This window comes from Pongo pygmaeus, chromosome 14 (genome assembly GCF_028885625.2).
Source record: "Pongo pygmaeus isolate AG05252 chromosome 14, NHGRI_mPonPyg2-v2.0_pri, whole genome shotgun sequence".
NCBI lineage: Eukaryota > Metazoa > Chordata > Mammalia > Primates > Hominidae > Pongo > Pongo pygmaeus.
The window spans coordinates 32,685,091-32,710,407 of NC_072387.2; the positions used below are offsets into that span (position 1 = coordinate 32,685,091).

General features: G+C 38.2%; 1 protein-coding gene across 1 annotated transcript in view; it reads right to left on the reverse strand.

Annotated features, from left to right (window-relative positions):
* Window positions 1–5,076: 5,076 nt before the first annotated feature.
* The window catches only part of LOC134738013 (ankyrin repeat domain-containing protein 26-like), a 53,443-nt gene continuing 33,202 nt past the window's right edge, over window positions 5,077–25,317 (reverse strand). The window contains exon 7 of the mRNA XM_063650655.1: window positions 5,077–5,972. Within this exon, the coding sequence (XP_063506725.1) occupies window positions 5,956–5,972 (17 nt within the window). The 3' untranslated portion in view covers window positions 5,077–5,955. The remainder of the gene's footprint in view (window positions 5,973–25,317) is intronic.

Below are 25,317 nucleotides of genomic sequence, written 5' to 3' on the forward strand. Positions count from 1 at the left end.
AATAAAATGTGAAAATTTATGATGATAAATTTCCCAGAATTCAAGAAAGAAGAAATAAATCAACTTTAAGTAACTAATGGAGATAAAGAGAAAATTCTAAGACCTTCTAGAAAGAGCAAAAGACCTATGAAGGCACAACGACAGACCAACATCATAGCTCTCTATCCCATAAAGAAAGCTTCCACAGGATAAAGTCCACAGGATCAATATCATATTGGTGTTCTCTGAATATACTGTAATATGATTATTTTTAAAAAATCCACATTTGAAACTAAATTACACATTACTGAATAACTGTTGTGTTAAAAGGGAAATCACAAAATATTTTAAATACTAAGATAACTGATTGGCCGGGCACGGTGGCTCACGCCTGTAATCCCAGCACTTTGGGAGACCGAGGCGGGTGGATCGCCAGGTCAGGAGATCGAGACTGTCCTGGTTAACACAGTGAAACCCTGTCTCTACTAAAAATACAAAAAAGTTAGCTGGGCATGGTGGCGGGCGCCTGTAGTCCCAGCTACTCAGGAGGCTGAGGCAGGAGAATGGCGTGAACCCAGGAGGCAGAGCTTGCAGTGAACCGAGATCACACCGCTGCACTCCAGGCTGGGTGACCGAGCGAGACTGTCTCAGAAAAAAAAAAAAAAAAAAAAAAAAGAACTGATTGATAATAACATGACAAAGTTTGTAGGATACAATGAAGCAATATTTAGAAGAACATTTACTGATATATAAACATAAATAAGAAGTCGAGATGGTTAAAAGCAAAGAGTACACATTTAAGTACAGAGGTTGGAAAAGGGGCACAGGGCAAACCCTATGAAGTAACAAGGAAGCAAAACATAAGGTAAGCATAAATCAGTGAACTGGAGAAGAAAAAACCATGGAGAAGATTAAGAAAACAAAAATATGTCTCTTTGAAAAGATTACTACAATAGAGCTTTGGCAATAATAATCAAGAACAAAAAGAGTGAATATCCAAATAAAATGTACAAGAAGGGAGCATAACTAGAACACAACTAAAATTTTTTAAAATGAGATTATTCAATTATATGCTAATAAATGTGAAAACTTAGATGGAATGGAAAAATTCCTAGACAAATATAAAACACTAACATTAGTGCAAGAAAAGATATTTACATAGAAGTAGAATACTCAAGTAAGTAACAAAGAAATCAACCTAGAATTTAAAGTCCTTCCCTCTCCCAAACACCACAGGGCCCACATAGGTATTTTTCAAAAATTTTTAGAATATTGACATACTTACTACAAAATCTATGTCAACATATAAAGGCTCCATTAATAACTTAACTAATCACGGTAATAAAAAAAGGTGTAGGGATGCCATAAGTATCAATGGAGGAAAATATTGAGCTCAGAGATAAACCTATGTAGATATATGTCATTGATGATGATTATATAAACAAGGAAAAAGGATGAACTGTTTCATAGATGGTATTTGGAAAATCGTCCTACCATTGGGAGAAAAATGAAACCAAATCCCTACCTAACACCATATTTAAGGGTAGACTCTAAGTAGATTAAAGCATTAAATGTGTAAATTAAAACTATGAGGATTAGAAATTACTTTTGTAGACTGAAAGTGGGAAAATTTCAAACTTCAAAAGTAAAATAATAAGGCAAAAAGTTCCGTCATGAAGAGAATGAAGAACAACAATGCCAAAGCTAACAGGCAGATGACCTATTGGAGAACATAACTTCAATGTCTAAAACTGACATGAAGGATGATTTGAATACATAAAGCGATAGTCCAAACTTTTGAATAGGATTGCATGCATCTGAGTCTGTTTAGTGTTGCCATAAGGGATACCTGAGGCTGGGTAATTTATAAAGAAGAGAGGTTTCTTTGGCTCACAGTTGTGTGCTGCACAAGAAGCCTGACACCAACATCTGCTTCTGAGGCTGCTCCCATTTACGGTGAAAGATGAAGGGGAACTGACATGTGCAGAGATCAAATGGCAAGAGGGGAAGCGACGTGGGGGAAGCTGCCGGTCTCTTTTTAAACCACCAGCTCTTGCAAGAACTAATAGAGTGAGTACTCACTCACCCTCACTCCCAGGGAGGGAATTAATCTATTCATCTTCCAAACACCTTCCATTAGGCCCCACCTCCAACACTGGGGATCGAACTTTAACATGAGGTTTGGGGGTACAAACCTCCAAACAATAGCACCATGTTTTGTTACTTGCTAAATTGTTTACAAATGTAATATAATCACTTTGAAAATTAAACATAATTTTAAAATAAATTTGATTAACTTATTCTAAAATATTCAAAAAGAGCACATGTAAATTAACAAGACAAAGATAGGAACACTAGTGGAAAAATGGGCTAAGTTCATGAATGGACCATTACAGAAGAAATCCCAAATGCTATAAGAACATAAAAGGATGCTCAAACTCATGAGTTATCACATAAATGCAAAGTAAAACATAATGCAATATGTTACCATCTATTTGATTATATAAATTAGAAAGTTTGATTATGTCAAGTGTTGTTGTGAATGTGTATGTGTAGGAACCATCATGCATTGTTGATGACATGCAGACTGGTATAACCATTGTGAGAGCAATAGGCAGTATTCAGTCAAATTCAAAATATGCAGTCCCATGGCCCATCAAGTCCAGTTTCATGTTCCCACAGAAATACTCAAACAGGCTTGTAGGGGTCTGGCATAAGGATAATCATTTGGCGGCAGTCTTTGTGAAGGCAAATGGTAGGAAGCAATATATGTGTTCCTCACTAGGGGATGCATGCTGTGGAATTTTTCATACCAGTTAAAAGCAACAACTAAAGGTATACACAAGAAGAATAATCTTATGTTCCTGAGCAAAAAACTAATAAAATGAGATACCGCTTAATACCATTTAAGTAAATTTAAAAACAAACACACATTGTCCAGGCAAAACAATAATACATAGTTTACCAGAACACATATAAATGTATATACTGTATATTAAACATATTAAAATTGTTGCATATATGCATATATCTGTATATGTCAATATGTATATCTGTACTCTCATCTATGTATTAAAAAGGCCTACAAGTAGCAATGAGCCAATGGCAATGAGCATACCAAATGCAAAATATTGGTTTCTAAAGGGCATCAGGTTCTTTGGGTAAATGGCTGATTCCAGGGCTGGGGAAATGCTCAAAAAGTGATGGGAACATGTCAAGTCAAAAGGACACAGGGGCGAGCTTTTAGGGAGTCCCACTGGCCAAATATGGGACCATTTAAACAACAAAATAAATAATGACAGAAAGGATTGTAATTCATTGAAATAATGTAAGAATTTATAAGTTCATAGTAATAGTGAATAAATAGGGGTAGGAATAGTTCTCCTTATAATAGAATGATACTTATTAAACACAGAAAAACTACTTTTTTAAAAAAAAAATCACCATTTTGTAACAATCAGTTATAACTGATTCACATAAAAATCAATGAATGCTAAAACTAGTGCATGAAAGTTTTATGTGGAACAGGATACTGAACATTGAAGATAGTTTTAACATAGACTGAAAGTATCTCCCCCTAAAGTGGATACTAATTATAAACTGAATAATATTTACTTGTCAGTGAATAAATCTGGCAATACCTCTCAACCACAATAGAGATATGAACCATAAAACAGTGTAATATTCAACAGAGGAGTTACTTAATCTGAAAGTGGTATTCAAATCCCTCATCTATCCTTTAAAAGGCCAAGAAATTATTTCCTGTCATCTCACATAAAAGAAGTTGTAATATTCTACGAGCTTGCATTTAGGTTGTCTCTGAAAAGAGTCTGATGAATAACTTGACAATAAGAAAGTGAATGCTGAGATTTTAGAGTGAATAGACATTTTAATCTCATAGTCTACTTTTTGTTAACTAACTCACCCCTCTCACATTTCAAAAATATCTAAAAATAGCTGTTAGACATTCTATTAAGTCCTCCTGGTGAAAATGGAAATATTTGGAGATTCCATCTTTGCATCATCTTCCTATATCCCACTTTTAAACATTTTTGGCATTGAAAATTATTCTTCAAATGAATTTTAGATATCACATATGCTTAGTAAACTTCAAATCTGCAAGTGGTGAATAGATAATCTGCATGGGAAACACTTTTTTTTTTTTTTGAGACAGAGTTTCACTCTGTCGCCCAGGCTGCAGTGCAGTGGTGCTGTCTCAGCTCACTGCAACTTCTGCCTCCCGGATTCAAGTGATTCTTCTGCCTCAGCCTCCCGAGTAGCTGGGACTACAGGCGTGCACCACCATGCCCAGCTAATTTTTGTATTTTTAGTAGAGACGGGGTTTTACCATATTGGCCAGGCTGGTCTCAAACTCGTGACCTCGTGGTCCTCCTGACTCAGCCTCCCAAAGTGCTGGGATTACAGGCTTGAGCCATCATGCCCAGTCGGAAAACACTTATGACAAACACACAAGCATTTCCTTTTGTAGAATCCTTGGGCCATATTAAGGGTATTGTTAAGCTGGCATCTCATAAAGTGTATAGAATAAAACACTTAATTTGGGGAGATGTTAAAAGGGAATAGTAACAACAGCAGCAGCACTTATATTATTTAAATGTAGAAAATTAATTCAAAATATAAAAGAAATTTTGGTGACTATATTTGTAATCTTACGATAAGAAATAACTTTCTGAGTATAACACAAACAGCATTGGTTATAAAAGTACCAATTATATTTGAACACACGAAGCTTGCTATAAAGCTCTATGTAAGGTTGCTGTATTTTACTTTAAACATCAAATGCAAAAATATATTAGAGATTTGCCACATGGAGTGGTGATATGACAATTTATTTGAACAACAAAATTCCTTGAATCTAAAAGATATGGTAAATATGACTTACTGAAGACCTAACTTTTTAGAAAGAATTTTAGAATCAGTGTCCAGAAAACTATTTTCCCATGAATAATTCTGAGACTGAATTTCACAAACCTGAATTCCTCCCATCTCCAATATATATTATGACATCACCTTTCATTGTTGACTCCAGCACAGATTTCTGATGCCAATTCATTGGGGTCAGTGCAAAGGATTGAAAGGTAAATAGTAAGAAACAACATAAATGCATATATGACTTTTTTTTTTTGGTTCAAATTGGCTATGATTGCACTACAAATTACAATGTGTTGTCCCTAAAAATTCTCATGTAAATCTGTTATTTGGCACCTGGTACTTCATTTTTCTCTAGAAAGAAGTCTTTATGTGTTGGTAATAAAAATTGTTTAGGACTCTCAAAAAAGTTTAATGAATCAAGATTTAAATACAGCTCTTTATTACTGAACCTGATCATCATGTGTGGCAGCAAATTTAACTTAAATTTGCTTCAAATTCATGTTCCATTTGTAGGCACACATTATTCTTGCCCATTTTGATTTCCTAATTATCAAGTCCCTCCACTACCTTTATGCTCTTCATGAGTCACAGATATCTTTTGCTTCCCCTCAAATAGGATCAAGTGACAAACCTGAGGCAGGGGCTCCATCCAATATGATGATGGCTTTGAGTTTGGGGCACCAGCTCTGAAGGGTGAGGGACAGATACAGGGTCTCTTAGTTCCTTTCTTTCTGCTGAGGGCTCCTCTGCTGCCTGTCCAATGCTACCACCTTCTTTCTCCAAGTAGGATTCTCTCCTCTTTTGGATCACTCTTCAGAGAGTCTCATACACAGGCATTCTGTGTTTTCTAAGGTTTTGGCTGCTAATTACTTGGGGTCACAAACAATCTTTGAGTACCAAGCATCCCTCTTCTGACCTGATCTTATTTTTTCCACTCTGGTTCAAAAACAATGTTACCTAAAGATGCTTAAAGTCTCTGATAGAAAGCTGTTATTGCCATTGATGCTCCCAGTATTTGTCACCACTTAGATCAGTCAACTCATCCATTGTGGTCATAGTTGTCAGAGCATACAGTAGAATCTGTTAGTGAATCCATAACTCTACCAAAGAGTAAAAAGCACATACAAAAAATAAAGTCAGATATTTTGGAAGGCAATCAGGATGTTAATCTCAACAGTATTTCAGGACACAAAAAATAAAATCAGAGGAATTTTGAACTAAAGAAACAATTTCAGGATATAGCACTAGTACTTCTGAGACTGTGTGTGTGTGTGTGTGTGTGTGTGTGTGAGAGAGAGAGAGAGAGAGAGAGAGAGAGACAGACAGAGAGAAAAGACACAGAAAAAAGAAAGAAAATGTAAGAATAATGAATGTTTCCATATTAATGGCTAGTTCCTGGTCATCCTTGGTAGGAAATAAACAAGTAGGTAAGTCAAGCATAGCCTTAATTATGTTTAAAACATTTTGTGAACTTAAAGTGGATTATGTGTTTACAATGATTTTGTTTTCTTTTGTCTGGATTCATTTTTTTAAAGTTATATGGCTATATTTTACAATATCAAGACTTTATAGCACCGAAACCCCTGGCTTGGCTAATTTAATCTCTCTGCAACTTCATTTCCTCATCTGTAAGTCAAGACACATGCAAAATACACTCCACATCTGTCAACTTCATAAAACCATGCTGAATATTCAGCATTTTGCAAATATTGGTTTTTAGACAACCTACTCTCTACACCATATATTATGCCATAAAAATCAGTATGTGGCAATATAAACGGATACATATTTTCAGTTTCAAATACACAAACATTCTCATCAAGGTAATACACTCCCAAGATTCAAGAATTAATGCTCTTCGCCACAATTTTCTAACTTTTCAAACGTTTAAATAAGTTTAAGAAACTGATCACACACATTTTTTTGCTGCTGCTAAAAATTGGGATTCTCTAAGAGTGTGCTGAGGTTTCTTAACTTATTTGACCACAGAACCTCTTTCTCACAGTGGAAATGTGTGAGAAACACATTTTGGAAACAATATATTAAATGGTATCTTTTTATGTCTTTAAGAAAAGTTTTCCTACACACACTAATTTTGGACTCTGATCAATAGCTCAAACCTTTAAGCACAGATAGACATTAATATTGTGCTATTCTTTCAGCCTGTGAGGAAAGGAATGCCAGAGTTCAAATTATCAAATCTCGTTAGCCTGGTCTGAGGGCCATGAGGGGAACCTTTCAAGTTCTAAGTGGGTGTTCTCATGTCCTTGAATGGCTCCCGGAAATTCATCCAGGTCTCAGGAAAAACAATACCTTTTACAAAAAGAAAGGCATCTACAGGCATCCGCTACTTTTCAGCAGGATGAATAATTGGATTGTCTATGCAGAATACACTAATAAATCATAACGGGAAAATGTTCAAAACACCAAAAAGATAAGAATTTGAGTTTCTGACATAAGCAGCCTTATTAAATGATTACTGGATTTTTCAGACATCCTCTAATGAGGAAGAGAACTGGAAGACACTCAGATTACTCCAGATTCAGGTGACAAGCCGGGATTGCTAAGCAAGTTCCTTGGGAAACTAATCTCCAAAAAGGGCACGAGACATCCATAGATGTTACCTGAACTCCTTTCAGGGAGAGTATTGCATGAAGTCTGAAATAATACTTTGATAAGCTGCTTTGGGGCACAGAATGACTTCCCTCATGGGACATGAATAAGTAGCTAGCTAAATTGCCCTCTAAGGAAGGGGAGAACTGCAAACTGTCCTAAACTAAAGTGGTCATGCAGAATTCTTAAATGCTTTTTGGTAGATAGGAGCAACCACAGAAGTTTGAGTTAGGTGAAGGTTAGCTACACCTTTATAATCATGCTACAGGTTATAATGAAAAGTAGGTCTGTGACCAAATCTGCCACACATACAGATATTCATTTAACAAAACATTCAGTAGCAAGCAGGCACAGTACATAAGCTTTTGTAAGCTTTCTGTACTTTAGGTGCTCCAAGCATGAAAGCTTCATTCTCAACAGATTCCTAATGTTCCAGAGGCCAAAATCTTCCTAAACCTTCCTGGAGATAGGACCATATGAGGATCAAGCCTTGGGTGTCGTCTCTAGATATACACTACAGGCCACCCTCATACACCTGTATCCTGTTTATGCGAGGGTGGGCTGTCTCCAAAACACGTTAGTTGATTCACAGATCTTAAAATGTCATATAATTGTAACATCCATCATGCTGCTTTGTAAGCCACCAATCTCACTAATAATAACCCATTTGTGACCTTCACTGTAATAATTGACAATGTTTCAGGTGTTAATTGAGATGGGACCACTGAAGCCCTTTTGGTGGCCATCTCTGTGGAGTGGCTTCCTGAGCTGAACACTAGCTCACCATCCTTGAACACAGCATCCACCATTAGGGCAACCAGCTGCCCCTGTAGGAAAGATTAAAGTGACCAGTATATGCATATTATCACACTGCCTAAAATGTCATATTTTTAAGGACATTAACAGGCATAGAATGAGGCTTGGTTTGTTTTTTAAATTTTTTCTATTTCTATTATTTTTCTATCTAATTATTTTTCTATTTCTATTTGCTGGGTCACAGACAACAGCAAATTCCATACCTTCGGAGTTATACCAGCTCATCTGCAGTAGGAGTAGAAATATCAAAGCTCTCAGTCTACCACCTTGTGCTCCAGAGATGTGGCCTAAGCACGTCTTTGGACGTGAACCAGGGCAACCCAAGGCAGAGCTGGATTTCTGGGAGTTTCTCCCTGTAAGCCCTGGACCTGCTTACCTACAGATCAGACTGCTTCCAGTGCCATTGCCAGTCAGAAGAGCCTGGGGTCTGTTCAGCTGCTAGAATAACACAAGTCTGAGGTCTTGTGTCTTCAGCACAACATTCTCTAAGACGGAGAAATTTAATCAAGATCCTGTTAGCAGTTTTCTCTCCTGTTGCCTTTAAAGATTATGGCTTTTCTTTTTTCATTTTTTAGTTCCCAAAACCAAGCTTGTTAAATCAAATCTTGACCCAATTCCTGGCAAGTAACAAGGTTGTTGCTGTTTGGCCTTACACCCACTGGTTGTCCCTCAGTACCCTGAGGATGAGGGGACTCTGTAAGGTCCCTGGGAGGGGAAAGGAATGTCAATTAGTGGTCCCCCCAGCTGGGTATAAGCAAACTTTCCTGTCTATGGGCCCCAGAGACCACCTTCTAGTTCCCCCGCCAAAACTTTACATGATTTTAATTCTCCTGATGAGGATGAGAGGACAGCATTAGCCAACAGAGAGGGCAGAGGATGGGATGGGACTCCCCTGATCAGAGACCTCACCTCTAGGTCTTTACCTTGTATTGAGAATAAGTCAGTTCTGTAATAAGAACTCTGTGTCCATGGCAACCCCAAACAGAATCCTGGTGCTCTTGTGATTCTTGTAGAGTGGGGAATAGAACGAGCTTGGCCCCAGACTGCAGAGACTTAAAAACATGCTCTTCTGCCATACATACAGATACTCATTAAAGATGAGGGAGAAGGGCATGGGGTGAGGGAGAATGTACCAAAACCAAAGACCACAGGATAATAACCTCAGAGCAGAGACTATCTCTCCAGTTATTTTTTCTTTTGTATGTAATGGAGGGGATTCTTCCTATTTACTCTGATGAAGAAGTTTACATCAAGTGTTCAGCTTCCTTTGTGGGTTAGAAAGAATAACCAGAGGGCTCAGGTATCCTCTCTGAATAACTATGTTTGTCTAGTGTTGTCTAGACAATATTAAATTTCACTAAAATAGACAAGGTTGATAGGACTTGGGGGGATACTTCATTGACTCAAGCTATCATTTTATAGGATTGTGAGAAAACAAATAGTTGTACATTTAAAATACATTCATATTCTAGCTAGAAGAGAGGATTTTGAATGTTCTTACATCAAAGAAATGGTAAATGTTTAAGGCGATGGATATGCTAATTACCATGATTTGATCATTATACAATGTAAAATGTACTGAAACATCACATTATACTTCATAAATATGTACAATTTATTATGTGTCAATTAAAATTTTGAGTATAAGAAAAAATAAACTTCAATTGTAAGAAAACAACCCAACTTTTTAAAAATGGGCAAAACGTGCACAGATACTTCACTAATAAAGATTTGCAACTGGCAAATAAGCAAATGAAAAAATGGTCATCATCAGTAGCTATTAGAGAACTGCAGATTAAAACTACAATAAGAAACCACTAGATACCTATTAGAATATCTAAAATTAGAAAGATGGCGTGTTGACAAAGATAGAGAGAAACTGAAACTCTCATACAATGCCACGAATGTAAAGTGCTAGATCCACTGTGGAAAACAGTTTGTTTCTTAAGAAGTTAATTAGGTCTTCCAGTTCCCACTCCAACACGTAGAGAACTTGGAAGTCATCACTCTCATCTTCACAACAGAAAAAAAGATAATCAAACTGAAAATCAACAACTTTTCTTAGATCTGTCGGAGAATACAGGTCACAGGGAAACCACTTCCTCAAAAACTAGAGAGATGGGTGACTATAGAAAATCACAGTTTACCTGAGAGCAGAAGCCACAGAGCCAGTAATTGGTAGGAACACTTCAATGGTAATCAATAAATTACTGGTGGCTGAGTGTGGACTCGCTTGAGAGTTAAAAGCTTGTTGGAGTCCCGTCTTGGGAGCCCCTTAGACTTTCATGAATTTTACTTCCAGAAACCCCACCAGGTTCTCATGATGAAGGCTGAAGAAAATTTCCTCAGGCTCTTTACACAAGGAAAAGGGAAAAGCAACCATTTCAAAATATGCCCTAATTGGGGGATAGAGAGAGTGAGTGGGTATAGCAACCATTTTGAAATATGCCCAGAGCATTCTATTCTCTGTGTGAAAGACCTGCTCTAAAGAAAAACTGCTTTATCAGGGCCTTGTCTGACATAGGGGAAAAGCAATAAGACAACTCTAAACCCCTCTAGCTTTCCTGTTCCACATAAAAGGAGAGGAAGAAAAAGAAATAATTACTAATATCATAAAAAAATGTATACCTATGTTTTTGTCTAAGAGCATAGTTTGGGATCTTACATTTAGATACTTCTTCCATTTGAGGTTAATTTTTCTGTATGATGTGAGAAAGAGATCTAACTTCATTCATTTGTATGTGGATATCCAGTTGTTCCAGCACCATTTGCTGAAGAGACTGTTCTTTTCCACTCAATAGTCTTGGTACCCTTGTGGAAAATCAATTGACCTTAAATGTATGGATTTACTTCTGGACTCTCAATTCTATTCCATTGATCTACATGTCTATCCTTATTCTAGTACTATGCAACTTTAACCACTATAGCTTTATAGTAAGTTTTGAAATAATAAAGTGTGGACTCTGCAACTTCATTGTTCTTCTTCAAGATTGTTTTGGTTATTCAGAGTCCCTTGCATTTTCCAATGAATCTTAGATCAGCAAGTCAATTTCTGCAAAAAGAGAGGCTAGGATTTTGATAGGAACTCAGTTGAATATGTATATCAATTTGTGGAGTACTGTCATCTTAATAGTAATGTCTTCCATTCAATAAATACAGAATGTGTATCCATTTATTTAGGTCTTAATCACTTTCAATAATGTTTTGTAGTCTTACATTTCTTTTGTTTTTGTCTTATTTTTTAATGCTATTGTAAATAAAATTACTTTCTGAATTTCATTTTGAGCCTACTCATTGCTAATGTTTCTAAATATAACTGATTTTTTTGCACACTGATCTTATATCTTTTGTGAACTCAGTTGTTGCTCCAGCAGGTTTGTTGTTGTTGTGGGTTCCTTAGATTTTCTATATACAACATTATTTATCTGCAAAAAATAGAGTTTCCCTTTTTCCATTCCAATGTAGATGTTTTTTATTTTTTTTTTATTTCTTTTTTGTTGTTGGGTTTTTTTTTTTTTTTTGTCTACTTGTCCTGGCTAGAATCTCCAGTACAAAGTTGAATAGAGAAAGCATGTCTTGAGGAAGAGCTCAGGTCTACAGCTCCCAGCGTGAGCGACGCAGAAGACGGGTGATTTCTGCATTTCCATCTGAGGTACCCGGTTCATCTCACTAGGGAGTGCCAGACAGTGGGCACAGGACAGTGCGTGCAGCGCACCGGGCGCCAGCCAAAGCAGGGCGAGGCATTGCCTCACTTGGGAAGCGCAAGGGGTCAGGGAGTTCCCTTTCCTAGTCAAGGAAAGGGGTGACAGATGGCACCTAAAAAATCGGGCCACTCCCACCCGAATACTGTGCTTTCCCGACGGGCTTAGGAAACGGCCTACCAGGAGATTATATCCGGCACCCGGCGTGGAGGGTCCTACGCCCACGGAGTCTGGCTGATTGCTAGCACAGCAGTCTGAGATCAAACTGCAAGGCGGCAGCAAGGCTGGGGGAGGGGCGCCCGCCATTGCCCAGGCTCGCTTAGGTAAAAAAGCAGCCAGGAAGCTGGAACTGGGTGGAGCCCACCACAGCTCAAGGAGGCCTGCCTGCCTCTGTAGGCTCCACCTCTGGGGGCAGGGCACAGACAAACAAAAAGACAGCAGTAACCTCTGCAGATTTAAATGTCCCTGTCTGACAGCTTTGAGGAGAGCAGTGGTTCTCCCAGCACGCAGCTGGAGATGTGAGAACGGGCAGAATGCCTCTTCAAGAGGGTCCCTGACCCCTGACCCCCGAGCAGCCTAACTGGGAGGCACCCCCCAGTAGGGGCAGACTGACACCTCACACAGCCTGGTACTCCTCTGAGACAAAACTTCCAGAGGAACAATCAGACAGCAGCATTCGCAGATCACGAAAATCCGCGGTTCTGCAGACACCACTGCTGATACCCAGGCAAACAGGGTCTGGAGTGGACCTCTAGCAAACTCCAACAGACCTGCAGCTGAGGGTCCTGTCTGTTAGAAGGAAAACTAACAAACAGAAAGGACATCCACACCAAGAACCCATCTGTACAACACCATCATCAAAGACCAAAAGTAGTTAAAACCACAAATATGGGGAAAAAACAGAGCAGAAAAACTGGAAACTCTAAAAAGCAGAGCGCCTCTCCTCCTCCAAAGGAACGCAGTTCCTCACCAGCAATGGAACAAAGCTGGACGGAGAATGACTTTGACGAGTTGAGAGAAGAAGGCTTCAGACGATCAAACTACTCCGAGCTACAGGAGGAAATTCAAACCAAAGGCAAAGAAGTTGAAAACTTTGAAAAAACTTTAGACGAATGTATAACTAGAATAACCAATACAGAGAAGCGCTTAAAGGAGCTGACGGAGCTGAAAGCCAAGGCTCGAGAACTACGTGAAGAATGCAGAAGCCTCAAGAGCCGATGTGACCAACTGGAAGAAAGGGTATCAGTGATGGAAGATGAAATGAATGAAATGAAGCGAGAAGGGAAGTTTAGAGAAAAAAAGGCTAAAAAGAAACGAACACAGCCTCCAAGAAATATGGGACTATGTGAAAAGACCAAATCTGCATCTGATTGGTGTACCTGAAAGTGACGGGGAGAATGGAACCAAGTTGGAAAACACTCTGCAAGATATTATCCAGGAGAACTTCCGCAATCTAGCAAGGCAGGCCAACATTCAGATTCAGGAAATACAGAGAACACCACAAAGATACTCCTCGAGAAGAGCAACTCCAAGACACATAATTGTCAGATTCACCAAAGTTGAAATGAAGGAAAAAATGTTAAGGGCAGCCAGAGAGAAAGATCGGGTTACCCACAAACGGAAGCCCATCAGACTAACAGCGGATCTCTCGGCAGAAACTCTACAAGCCAGAAGAGAGTGGGGGCCAATATTCAACATTCTTAAAGAAAAGAATTTTCGAGCCAGAATTTCATATCCAGCCAAACTAAGCTTCAGAAGTGAAGGAGAAATAAAATACTTTACAGACAAGCAAATGCTGAGAGATTTTGTCACCACCAGGCCTGCCCTAAAAGAGCTCCCGAAGGAAACCCTAAACATGGAAAGGCACAACCGGTACCAGCCGCTGCAAAATCATGCCAAAATGTAAAGACCGTGGAGACTAGGAAGAAACTGCATCAACTAACGAGCAAAATAACCAGCTAACATCATAATGACACAATCAAATTCACACATAACAATATTAACCTTAAATGTAAATGGACTAAATGCTCCAATTAAAAGACACAGAATGGCAAATTGGATAAAGAGTCAAGACCCATCAGTGTGCTGTATTCAGGAAACCCATCTCATGTGCAGAGACACACATAGGCTCAAAACAAAAGGATGGAGGAAGATCTACCAAGCAAATGGAAAACAAAAAAAGGCAGGGGTTGCAATCCTAGTCTCTGATAAAACAGACTTTAAACCAACAAAGATCAAAAGAGACAAAGAAGGCCATTACATAATGGTAAAGGGATCAATTTGACAAGAGCTAACTATCCTAAATATATATGCACCCAATACAGGAGCACCCAGATTCATAAAGCAAGTCCTGAGTGACCTACAAAGAGACTTAGATTCCCACACAATAATAATGGGAGAGTTTAACACCCCACTGTCAACATTAGACAGATCAATGAGACAGAAAGTTAACAAGGATACCCAGGAATTGAACTCAGCTCTGCACCAAGCGGATCTAATAGACATCTACAGAACTCTTCACCCCAAATCAACAGAATATACATTTTTTTCAGCACCACACCACACCTACTCCAAAACTGACCACATAGTTGGAAGTAAAGCTCTCCTCAGCAAATGTAAAAGAACAGAAATTATAACAAACTGTCTCTCAGACCACAGTGCAATCAAACTAGAACTCAGGATTAAGAAACTCACTCAAAACCACTCAACTACATGGAAACAGAACAACCTGCTCCTGAATGACTACTGGGTACATAACGAAATGAAGGCAGAAATAAAGATGTTCTTTGAAACCAATGAGAACAAAGACACAACATACCAGAATCTCTGGGACACATTCAAAGCAGTGTGTAGAGGGAAATTTATAGCACTAAATGCCCACAAGAGAAAGCAGGAAAGATCCAAAATTGACACCCTAACATCAAAATTAAAAGAACTAGAAAAGCAAGAGCAAACACATTCAAAAGCTAGCAGAAGGCAAGAAATAACTAAAATCAGAGCAGAACTGAAGGAAATAGAGACACAAAAAACCCTTCAAAAAATTAATGAATCCAGGAGCTGGTTTTTTGAAAGGATCAAGAAAATTGATAGATCGCTAGCAAGACTAATAAAGAAAAAAAGAGAGAAGAATCAAATAGATGCAATAAAAAATGATAAAGGGGATATCACCACCGATCCCACAGAAATACAAACCACCATCAGAGAATACTACAAACACCTCTATGCAAATAAACTAGAAAATCTAGAAGAAATGGATAAATTCCTGGACACATACACTCTCCCAAGACTAAACCAGGAAGAAGTTGAATCTCTGAATAGACCAATAACAGGATCTGACATTGTGGCAATAATCAATAGCTTACTAACAAAAAAGAGTCCAGGACCAGATGGATTCACAGCCAAATTCTACGAGACGTACAAGGAGGAGCTGGTACCATTCCTTCTGAAACTATTCCAATCAATAGAAAAAGAGGGAATCCTCCCTAACTCATTTTATCAGGCCAGCATCATCCTGATACCAAAGCCTGGCAGAGACACAACCAAAAAAGAGAATTTTAGACCAATATCCTTGATGAACATTGATGTAAAAATCCTCAATAAAATACTGGCAAACAGAATCCAGCAGCACATCAAAAAGCTTATCCACCATGATCAAGTGGGCTACAACCCTGGGATGCAAGGCTGGTTCAACATATGCAAATCAATAAACGTAATCCAGCATATAAACAGAACCAAAGACAAAACCATGTGATTATCTCAATTGATGCAGAAAAGGCCTTTGACAAAATTCAACAACACTTCATGCTAAAAACTCTCAATAAATTAGGTATTGATGGGACGTATCTCAAAATAATAAGAGCTATCTATGACAAACCCACAGCCAATATCATACTGAATGGGCAAAAACTGGAAGCATTCCCTTTGAAAACTGGCACAAGACAGGGATGCCCTCTCTCACCACTCCTATTCAACATAGTGTTGGAAGTTCTGGCCAGGGCAATCAGGCAGGAGAAGGAAATAAAGGGTATTCAATTAGGAAAAGAGGAAATCAAATTGTCCCTGTTTGCAGACGACATGATGTATATCTAGAAAACCCCATTGTCTCAGCCCAAAATCTCCTTAAGCTGATAAGCAACTTCAGCAAAGTCTCAGGATACAAAATCAATGTACAAAAATCACAAGCATTTTTATACACCAATAACAGACAAACAGAGAGCCAAATCATGAGTGAACTCCCATTCACAATTGCTTCAAAGAGAATAAAATACTTAGGAATCCAACTTACAAGGGATGTGAAGGACCTCTTCAAGGAGAACTACAAACCACTGCTCAAGGAAATAAAAGAGGATACAAACAAATGGAAGAATGTTCCATGCTCATGGGTAGGAAGAATCAATATCATGAAAATGGCCATACTGCCCAAGGTAATTTATAGATTCAATGTCATCCCCATCAAGCTACCAATGACTTTCTTCACAGAATTGGAAAAAACTACTTTAAAGTTCATATGGAACCAAAAAAGAGCCTGCATCACCAAGTCAATCCTAAGCCAAAAGAACAAAGCTGGAGGCATCACACTACCTGACTTCAAACTATACTACAAGGCTACAGTAACCAAAACAACATGGTACTGGTACCAAAACAGAGATATAGATCAATGGAACAGAACAGAGCCCTCAGAAATAACGCCGCCTATCTACAACTATCTGATCTTTGACAAACCTTAGAAAAACAAGCAATGGGGAAAGGATTCCCTATTTAATAAATGGTGCTGGGAATACTGGCTAGCCATATGGAGAAAGCTGAAACTGGATCCCTTCCTTACACCTTATACAAAAATCAATTCAAGATGGATTAAAGACTTACATGTTAGACCTAAAACCATAAAAACCCTAGAAGAAAACCTAGGCATTACCATTCAGGACATAGGCATGGGCAAGGACTTCATGTCTAAAACACCAAAAGCAATGGCAACAAAAGACAAAATTGACAAATGGGATCTAATTAAACTAAAGAGCTTCTGCACAGCAAAAGAAACTACCATCAGAGTGAACAGGCAACCTACAAAATGGGAGAAAATTTTCTCAATCTACTCATCTGACAAACGGCCAATATCCAGAATCTACAATTAACTCCAACAAATTTACAAGAAAAAAAAAAACCCATCAAAAAGTGGGCGAAGGATATGAACAGACACTTCTCAAAAGAAGACATTTATGCAGCAAAAAGACACATGAAAAAATGCTCATCATCACTGGCCATCAGAGAAATGCAAATCAAAACCACAATGAGATAATATCTCACACCAGTTAGAATGGCAATCATTAAAAAGTCAGGGAACAACAGGTGCTGGAGAGGATGTGGAGAAATAGGAACACTTTTACACTGTTGGTGGGACTGTAAACTAGTTCAACCCTTGTGGAAGTCAGTGTGGCGATTCCTCAGGGATCTAGAACTAGAAATACCATTTGACCCAGCCATCCCATTAGTGGGTATATACCCAAAGGACTATAAATCATGCTGCTATAAAGACACATGCACACGTATGTTTATTGCGGCACTATTCACAATAGCAAAGACTTGGAACCAACCCAAATGTCCAACTATGATAGACTGGATTAAGAAAATGTGGCACATATACACCATGGAATACTATGCAGCCATAAAAAATGATGAGTTCATGTTTTTTGTAGGGACGTGGATGAAACTGGAAATCATCATTCTCAGTAAACTATCACAAGGAGAAAAAACCAAACACCGCATGTTCTCACTCATAGATGGGAATTGAACAATGAGAACACATGGACACAGGAAGGGGAACATCACACTCTTGGGGACTGTTGTGGGGTCGGGGGAGGGGGGAGGGATAGCATTAGGAGATATACCTAATGCTAAATGGCGAGTTAATGGGTGCAGCACACCAGCATGGCACATGTATACATATGTAACTAACCTGCACATTGTACACATGTACCCTAAAACTTAAAGTATAATAATTAAAAAAAAAAACTTAAAAAAAAAAAGAAAAAGCATGTCTTGTTCCTCATCTTAGGAGAAAAGCTTTAAGACTTTCACCACTAAGTTTAATGTTAGCTGTTGGTTTTTCGTAATTTTTACTAGATTATCTAAGGGTTTAGGGTTTTTTTGGTTATTATGTACCTAACCTATTTACCACATTTTTGGGTTCTTTTCTTTTTTTTCTTGATCAGGCTAGCTAAGCTATCAATTTTGTTGATCTTTTCAAATAACTTTTGGTTTTGTTTATTTTCTCTATTGTTTTTCTGCTTGCTATTTTATTTATTTTCACTCTAAAATTTATTATATCCTTGCTTTATTTGCTTTGGTTTCAGTTTGCTCTTCTTTTTCTAGTTTCTTTAGGTGGAAAGTTAAATTATTCATTGATATCTTTCTTCCACTCTAATGTAAGAATTTACACCTATAATTTTGCATTTAAGCATGGAATTAGCTGCATTCCACAAATTTTGAGATGTGGAATCATTGTTTTCATTCATCTCAAAATATGTTCTGATTTCTCTTGGATTTCTCCTATGACCAATTGATTAAGAGTACATTGTTTCATTTCCATATATTTGTGAACTTCCCAAATTTCCTTCTCTTACTATTCTAACTTCATTTTATTGCAGTTGAGAACATGTTTTGTATGATTTAAATCTTTTATTGAGAGTTGTTTTATTGCCCAGCATATGGTCTTTCCTGGAGAATGTTCCATGTGCACTTATAGAGACTGTATACTCTGTTGTTGGATGGAGAATGCTACAGATATCTGTTAAATCTAGTTGGTTTATAGTATTATTCAAGTCTTATATTTTCTTATTGATTTTCTGCCCAATTGTCTAGCTGTTAACGAAAGTGGGGAATTGAAGTCCTCAACTATGATTGCTGAATTGTTTCTCCCTTCAATTCTGTCATTTTTTTCTTCATGTACACTTTGGGGCTCTGTTATGTATTTTTGATGGATTGATTCTCATTATTATAAAATCTCCTTTGTTGTTAATTAAAATTTTTCCCTTTAAGTCTGTTTTTTTCTCTAATTTTGTATCATGATTCCATCTCCTTATTTATTTATTTAGTTTTTTGGTTACTGTTTGCTTGTTATATCTTTTTCTATATTTTTACTTTCAATCTATTTGAGTCTTGGTCTAAAGCATGTCTCTTATAGACAGCGTGTAGTAGGATCATATCCTTGAATTCATTCTGCAAATTCCTTCCTTTTAAATTGAGAGAAATTTCCATTTAATACAATCATTGATAAAGTAAGATTTATGCTAAATAGTTTTAGAGTGTACAATTTTTATTTCTTTGTCATTTCCTTTACTACATTTTTGAGTTGTTTTCTTAGTTGTTGCCCTGGATATTGCAATTAACATGTTGATTTATAACTATGTAGTTCATATTAATACCAACTTAATTACAACAGTATACATAAACTTTTTCCTATGTCAATCCATTCCCTCTCTCTTGCATTGTGTTGTTAATGTCATATAAAACATATCTTCATATGCTTTATGTTCATCAACCCATTTATGAGAACTGCTTTATGCTTATACTGCCTTTTATACTTACTCATATAGTTATCTTTCTCAGCTCTTTATTTGCTCATATGGATTTGAGTTACTACGTAGTATTCTTTCATTTCAGCCTAAATGACTCCCATTAGTATTTCTCATAGAGATGTCTTCAAGCAACAAATTTTTTTAGTTTTGTTTACCAAGGAATGTCTTAAATGTCTTAAGATGCTTAATGTCTTACATTTCTCCTTCAACATTGAAGGATATTTTTGCTACATGTAGAACTCTTGATTAATAAGTCTCATTAGACCCTTAGTAGCCATCCTGATTATCACACCAACTATCATGGCATCACAGGGGTTGTATACAAGTAACCTTTATTTCACTTCATATTTGCCCCAATATGCAGTGGTAATTATCCTGGCAATTCGGATATGCCAGAGAGAAGCCACAATGTGCTTCCTTTAAGTGAAAAGGTGAAAGTCTCTGACATCATAAGAAAAGAAAAATATTATAGGCTGAGGTTGCTAAGATTTACAGTAAGGACAAATCCTCTACCTATAAAATTGTGAAGAAGAACAAAGAAATTTGTGTCAGTTTTGCTGTCAAACCTCAAGCTACAAAAGTTACAGCTACAGTGCATGATAAGTACTTAGTTGAGATGGAAAAGATGTTAAATTTGTAGGTGGAAGACATGAACAGAAATGTCTTCTGACAGCAATTAGGTTTAGTACTCTCAGCATTTGTTTTTTTCTGTTTTCTTTTGTTTACTTTTCTTTTTTTTTTTGAGATAGAATCTCGCTCTGTCATCCAGGCTGGACTGCAGTGGTGTGATCTTGGCTCACTGCAAGCTCCACCTCCTGGGTTCATGCCATTCTCCTGCCTCAGCCTCCCTAGTAGCTGGGACTATAGGCGCCCGCCACTACGTCTGGCTAATTTTTTTTTATTTTTTTTTAGTAGAGACAGGGTTTCACCATGTTAGCCAGGATGGTCTCAATCTCCTGAACTCATGACCTGCCCGACATGGCCTCCCAAAGTGCTGGGATTACAGGCATGAGCCACCGCACCCAGCCTTTGTTTACATTTTTGTTAGCATATTGTGTATCTCAACTTATCTGTACCACAGGTAGCCATGATGTTCAAAAATTGCCTCTGATTGTCTTTAACAAATATCCCCTGAACAAAGGCTGGGGGAGCCTAAGTCAGGCCAAATAAAGATAGTTTTGTGCATGGGGTCTTCCTGGGACCTCCTAGTCAGGTCACATAATGACGTTTCTCTGGGAATAAGGCTTTGAATGAGTCCCAACCCCATTTTCTTCCTTTCTATGGTTCCCAGGAGCTTGTTTTTCACCAAGATTGTAGGATGTTGGTTTTCAAGGGTACCATGGAGGTGGGAGGATGTGATGAGCATAAAGTAAGAACACTACAAAGTGCAGTATTCTCACCAAAATTCAGCCTACATTCTTCAATAAATGCTCCCAAGATTGAGGCAACCCTTTGGATATTTTCCAGAGTTCTGAAAAAGTTGCTTCCTTTGTTCCCAGCAGCTTTTATGAATAAGAAATTATTGAAGGTTCCTAGCTTGCCATTTTTACTGACATCACTTCCAAATACACTTTTATTTTTTTATTTTGTATTCATATTTTTGAAACAGAGTCTCACTCTGTTGTCCAGGCTGGAGTGCAGTGATGTGATCTTGGCTCACTGCAACCTCCACCTCCCAAGTTCAAGTGATTCTCCTGCCTCAGCCTCCCTAATAGCTGGGATTACAGGTGCATGCCACCATGCCCGGCTAACTTATGTATTTTTAGTAGAGACGGGTTTCGCCATGTTAGCCAGGCTAGTCTCGAAATCCTGACCTCAGGTTATCCTTCCACCTCGGCCTCCCAAAGGGATTACAGGCATGAGCCACTGTGCCCAGCTCCAAATACACTTTTAAATATATTTCTGAACTCACAAAATGTAAAGGAAGTACAAAATGATTACACACACGCACACGCAATCCAGAGGTGAAACTAAAGTCATCAGTCAACACAGAAGCCAGAGATGCCATGGAAGTGTGCCAAAACCAAAAACCTAGAGCTTTGTTAGTTAACATCGTGGCTGCCTGAGGTAGTAAATAGGAATTGCAGCAATCAATAGGAAAATCAAAATATTTTCTTTTTTAAAAAGCTGGGAATGAGATGTCAATAGGGGACTGTGAAATGCTCTGACACATTCCTGGGAATCTGTTCAGCAATCCTGGGGATCTAGAATTTTTCTGGTTAACTGACTAATAGGATTTGAACCTGACAAAGTAGGGAACTGAGTCTGAGACCTCCACATAAACCCAGGCACCAAAATGGGTTATAGATTTAGTAGAAAAGACAAAGTTGGAAGGATATGACAAGTGAACCAATAAGCAAATCAGTCTGCAGGCAGTGGATTTTAAAACATTAATAATTTTAAGTCTTCCCTAATGTTTTCTAACCAGCTTTACTCTTACGCTGGAATTTGAATTTACACCATACTCATAGTCCAAGAAACCTCAAACCAATAAATCTAACTAGAATGGTTCCTGATTGGTACTACTTCCAGAACCAAGCACAAACCAGGCAAATCATCTCAATTCCGGTCTCTCAGGATACCCAAAGTTTAAGTTTAGACAAATATGAGCTATTTCTAAAATTTAACAAAGACGTGAAGAGTCAAACTACCTTAAGCAGGAGTTAACAGAAACCACAAAGGGAAGAAAAAGACATAGAAAAATACAAATATTAAAATTATAACAAACTTTATACTCAGGAAGCAGGTTTAAAGTATGTTTAAAGTGAAAAGATAGAGATTAACACTATGGGGAGCATTAAAAGTGGCCATTGGTCCACTCTGGAACTTCAAAGTAGGTTTTCTGAAAAAGATAATGCTTGAGCTTGGGCGTGAAGGACAATAAATAATAAACCAGGAGAAAAAGTGGTGAGGGAGTTTCAGAGAAAAAGATCATAATGAATAAATACATGGAAGCATTGAATAGCAGAGGGACTTCAGGGGAAATTATAAACATTTACCTATTACTGCTGTAACAAATGTAGAGCAGGGAGTAACAGGAGATGCCTGCACAGTATATTAAGAAGTACAGACATTATTTCATAGGCAATAGGGAGTCAAAAAGGGATTTTAAGAAGGGAAGTCTCAGGATAATTTTGTTTCAGGTAGGCTGTCTTTCAGTGGTGAGGAGAGAGGGCAACATTGAAGTGTCAGGGATCAGTCAGGAGGCTACTACACAGCTTGGGTGAGAGGGCAACATTGAAGTGTCAGGGATCAGTCAGGAGGCTACTACACAGCTTGGGAGAGAGGGCAACATTGAAGTGTCGGCGATCAGTTAGGAGGCTACTACACAGCTTAGGAGAGAGGGTAACATTGAAGTGTCAGGGATCAGTTAGGAGGCTAACACACAGCTTAGGAGAGAGGGCAACATTGAAGTGTCGGGGATCAGTTAGGAGGCTACTACACAGCTTAGGAGAGAGGGTAACATTGAAGTGTCAGGGATCAGTTCGGAGGCTACTACACAGCTTAGGAGAGAGGGTAACATTGAAGTGTTGGGGATCAGTCAGGAGGCTACTACACAGCTTGGGTGAGAGAGGTTGAGGGCCTGGAAAACCAGGGGGGTAGTGAGAATTGAGAGGAGAGACAGATTTGAGAAACAGCAGAAAAAATTAGCACAACTTGTGATTGACTAGCTATGTGGAGGATAGCAAAAGCAGTCCTACACAAAAAGAACGAAGCTGGAGATGCCACACTACCCAACTTCAAACCATCTACAAGGCTACAGTAAGCAAAACAGCATGCACTGGTACAAAAACAGACACACAGGCCAATGGAACAGGTTAGAGAACTCAGAAATAAAGCTGCACAGCTACAACTGTCTGATCTTCGACAAAGCCAACAAAAACAAGCAATGGAGAAAGGACTTGCTACTCAACAAATGGTGATGGGATAACTGACTAGCCATATGCAGAAGATTGAAACTGGACCCCTTCCTTTCACCACAAACAAAAATCAACCCATGATGGTTAAAAGACTTAAATGTAAAACCTAAAAACCATAAAATCCCTAAAAGATAACCTAGGAAATACCATTTTGACATAGGACCTTGCAAAGATTTCATGATGAAGATGCCAAAAGCAATTGCAACAAAAACAAAAACAGACAAGTGGAACCTAATTAGAGTTTCTATACAGCAAAAGAAACTATCAGCAGACTAAACAGACAGCCTACAGAATGGGAAAAAATATTTGCAAATTATGCATCTGACAAAGGTCTAATATCCAGAATGTATAAGGAACTTAAAGAAATTTACAAGCAAAAAACAAACAACCTCATTAAAAAAAAAAGGGCAAAGGACATGAACAGACACTTCTCAAAAGAAGACATACACACAGCTAACAAACATGAAAAAGTGCTCAACATCACTGATCCTAGAGAAATGCAAATCAAAACTACAATGTGATACCATCTCATACCAGTCACAATGGCTATTATTAAAAAGCCAAAAAATAGATGCTGGCAAAGTTGCAGAGGAAAGGGAATGCTTATACACTACTGGTGGATATGTAAATTAGTTCAGCCATTATGGAAAGCAGTTTGGTGATTTCTGAAAGAACTTGAGAATTACCCTGTGACCCAGCAATCCTATTACTGAGTATATACCCACAGGAATATCAATATCATTCTACCATGAAGACACACGCACACGTATGTTCATCGCAGCACTATTCACAGTAGCAAAGACACAGAATTGACCTAGGTGCCCATCAATGGTGAACTGAATAAAAAAAATGTGGCACACATATACCATGGAATACTACGCAGCCATAAAACAAAAACAAGATCATGCGCTTTGCAGCAATACGGATGGAGCTGGAGGCCATCCAGCTCCAGCTTAAAAATTATTCTAAGCAAACTAACACAGGAACAGGAAACCAAATACCACATGTTCTCACTTATAAGTGGGAGTTAAACATTGAGTACACATGGACACAAATATGGGAACAACAGACATTGGGTCCTACTTGAGGGTTGGAGGCTGGGAGGATGGTGAGTATCAAAAAGCTACCTATCAGGTGCTATGCTTATCACCTGAGTGACAAAATAATCTGTGCATCAAACCCCCATGACACAAAATTTACATATATAACAAACCTCCATATGTACGCTTGAACCTAAAATAAAAGTTAAAAATTAAATAAATGTGCATACAAAAAAATAAACGGGATTTAGGCATGTCTATTTGTATATAAAAATGGGGCTACTGGCATAGTCATGAACCAACTGAATTATATCTCAGTATGTCAAAATGGTTAATATTTATGTAAAGATAATAAGAGAAGAGAAAATATTTCAGATCAGATTTGGGATTTTACATGAAATTATCACTGCTGGAAAACGAACAGATTACATATCAGATGGATCCCAGGAGACATGTGAGGACTGACACAATGTGGAATAAACATTAAAAAAAGGCCAGGCATGGTGTCTCATGCCTGTAATCTCAGCACTTTGGGAGGCTTAGGCAGGCAGATTGTCTGAGGTCAGGAGTTCGAAACCAGCCTGGCCTACATGGCAAAACCCCATCTCTACAAAAATACAAAAATTAGCTGGGTATGGTGGTGTGTGCCTGTAATCCCAGCCAATCAGGAGGCTGAGGGATGAGAATTGCTTGAATCCAGGAGGCAGAGGTTGCAGTGAGCCAAGATGGCACCACTGTACTCCAGCCTGGGTGACAGAGACAGACTCTGTCTCAAAAAAAA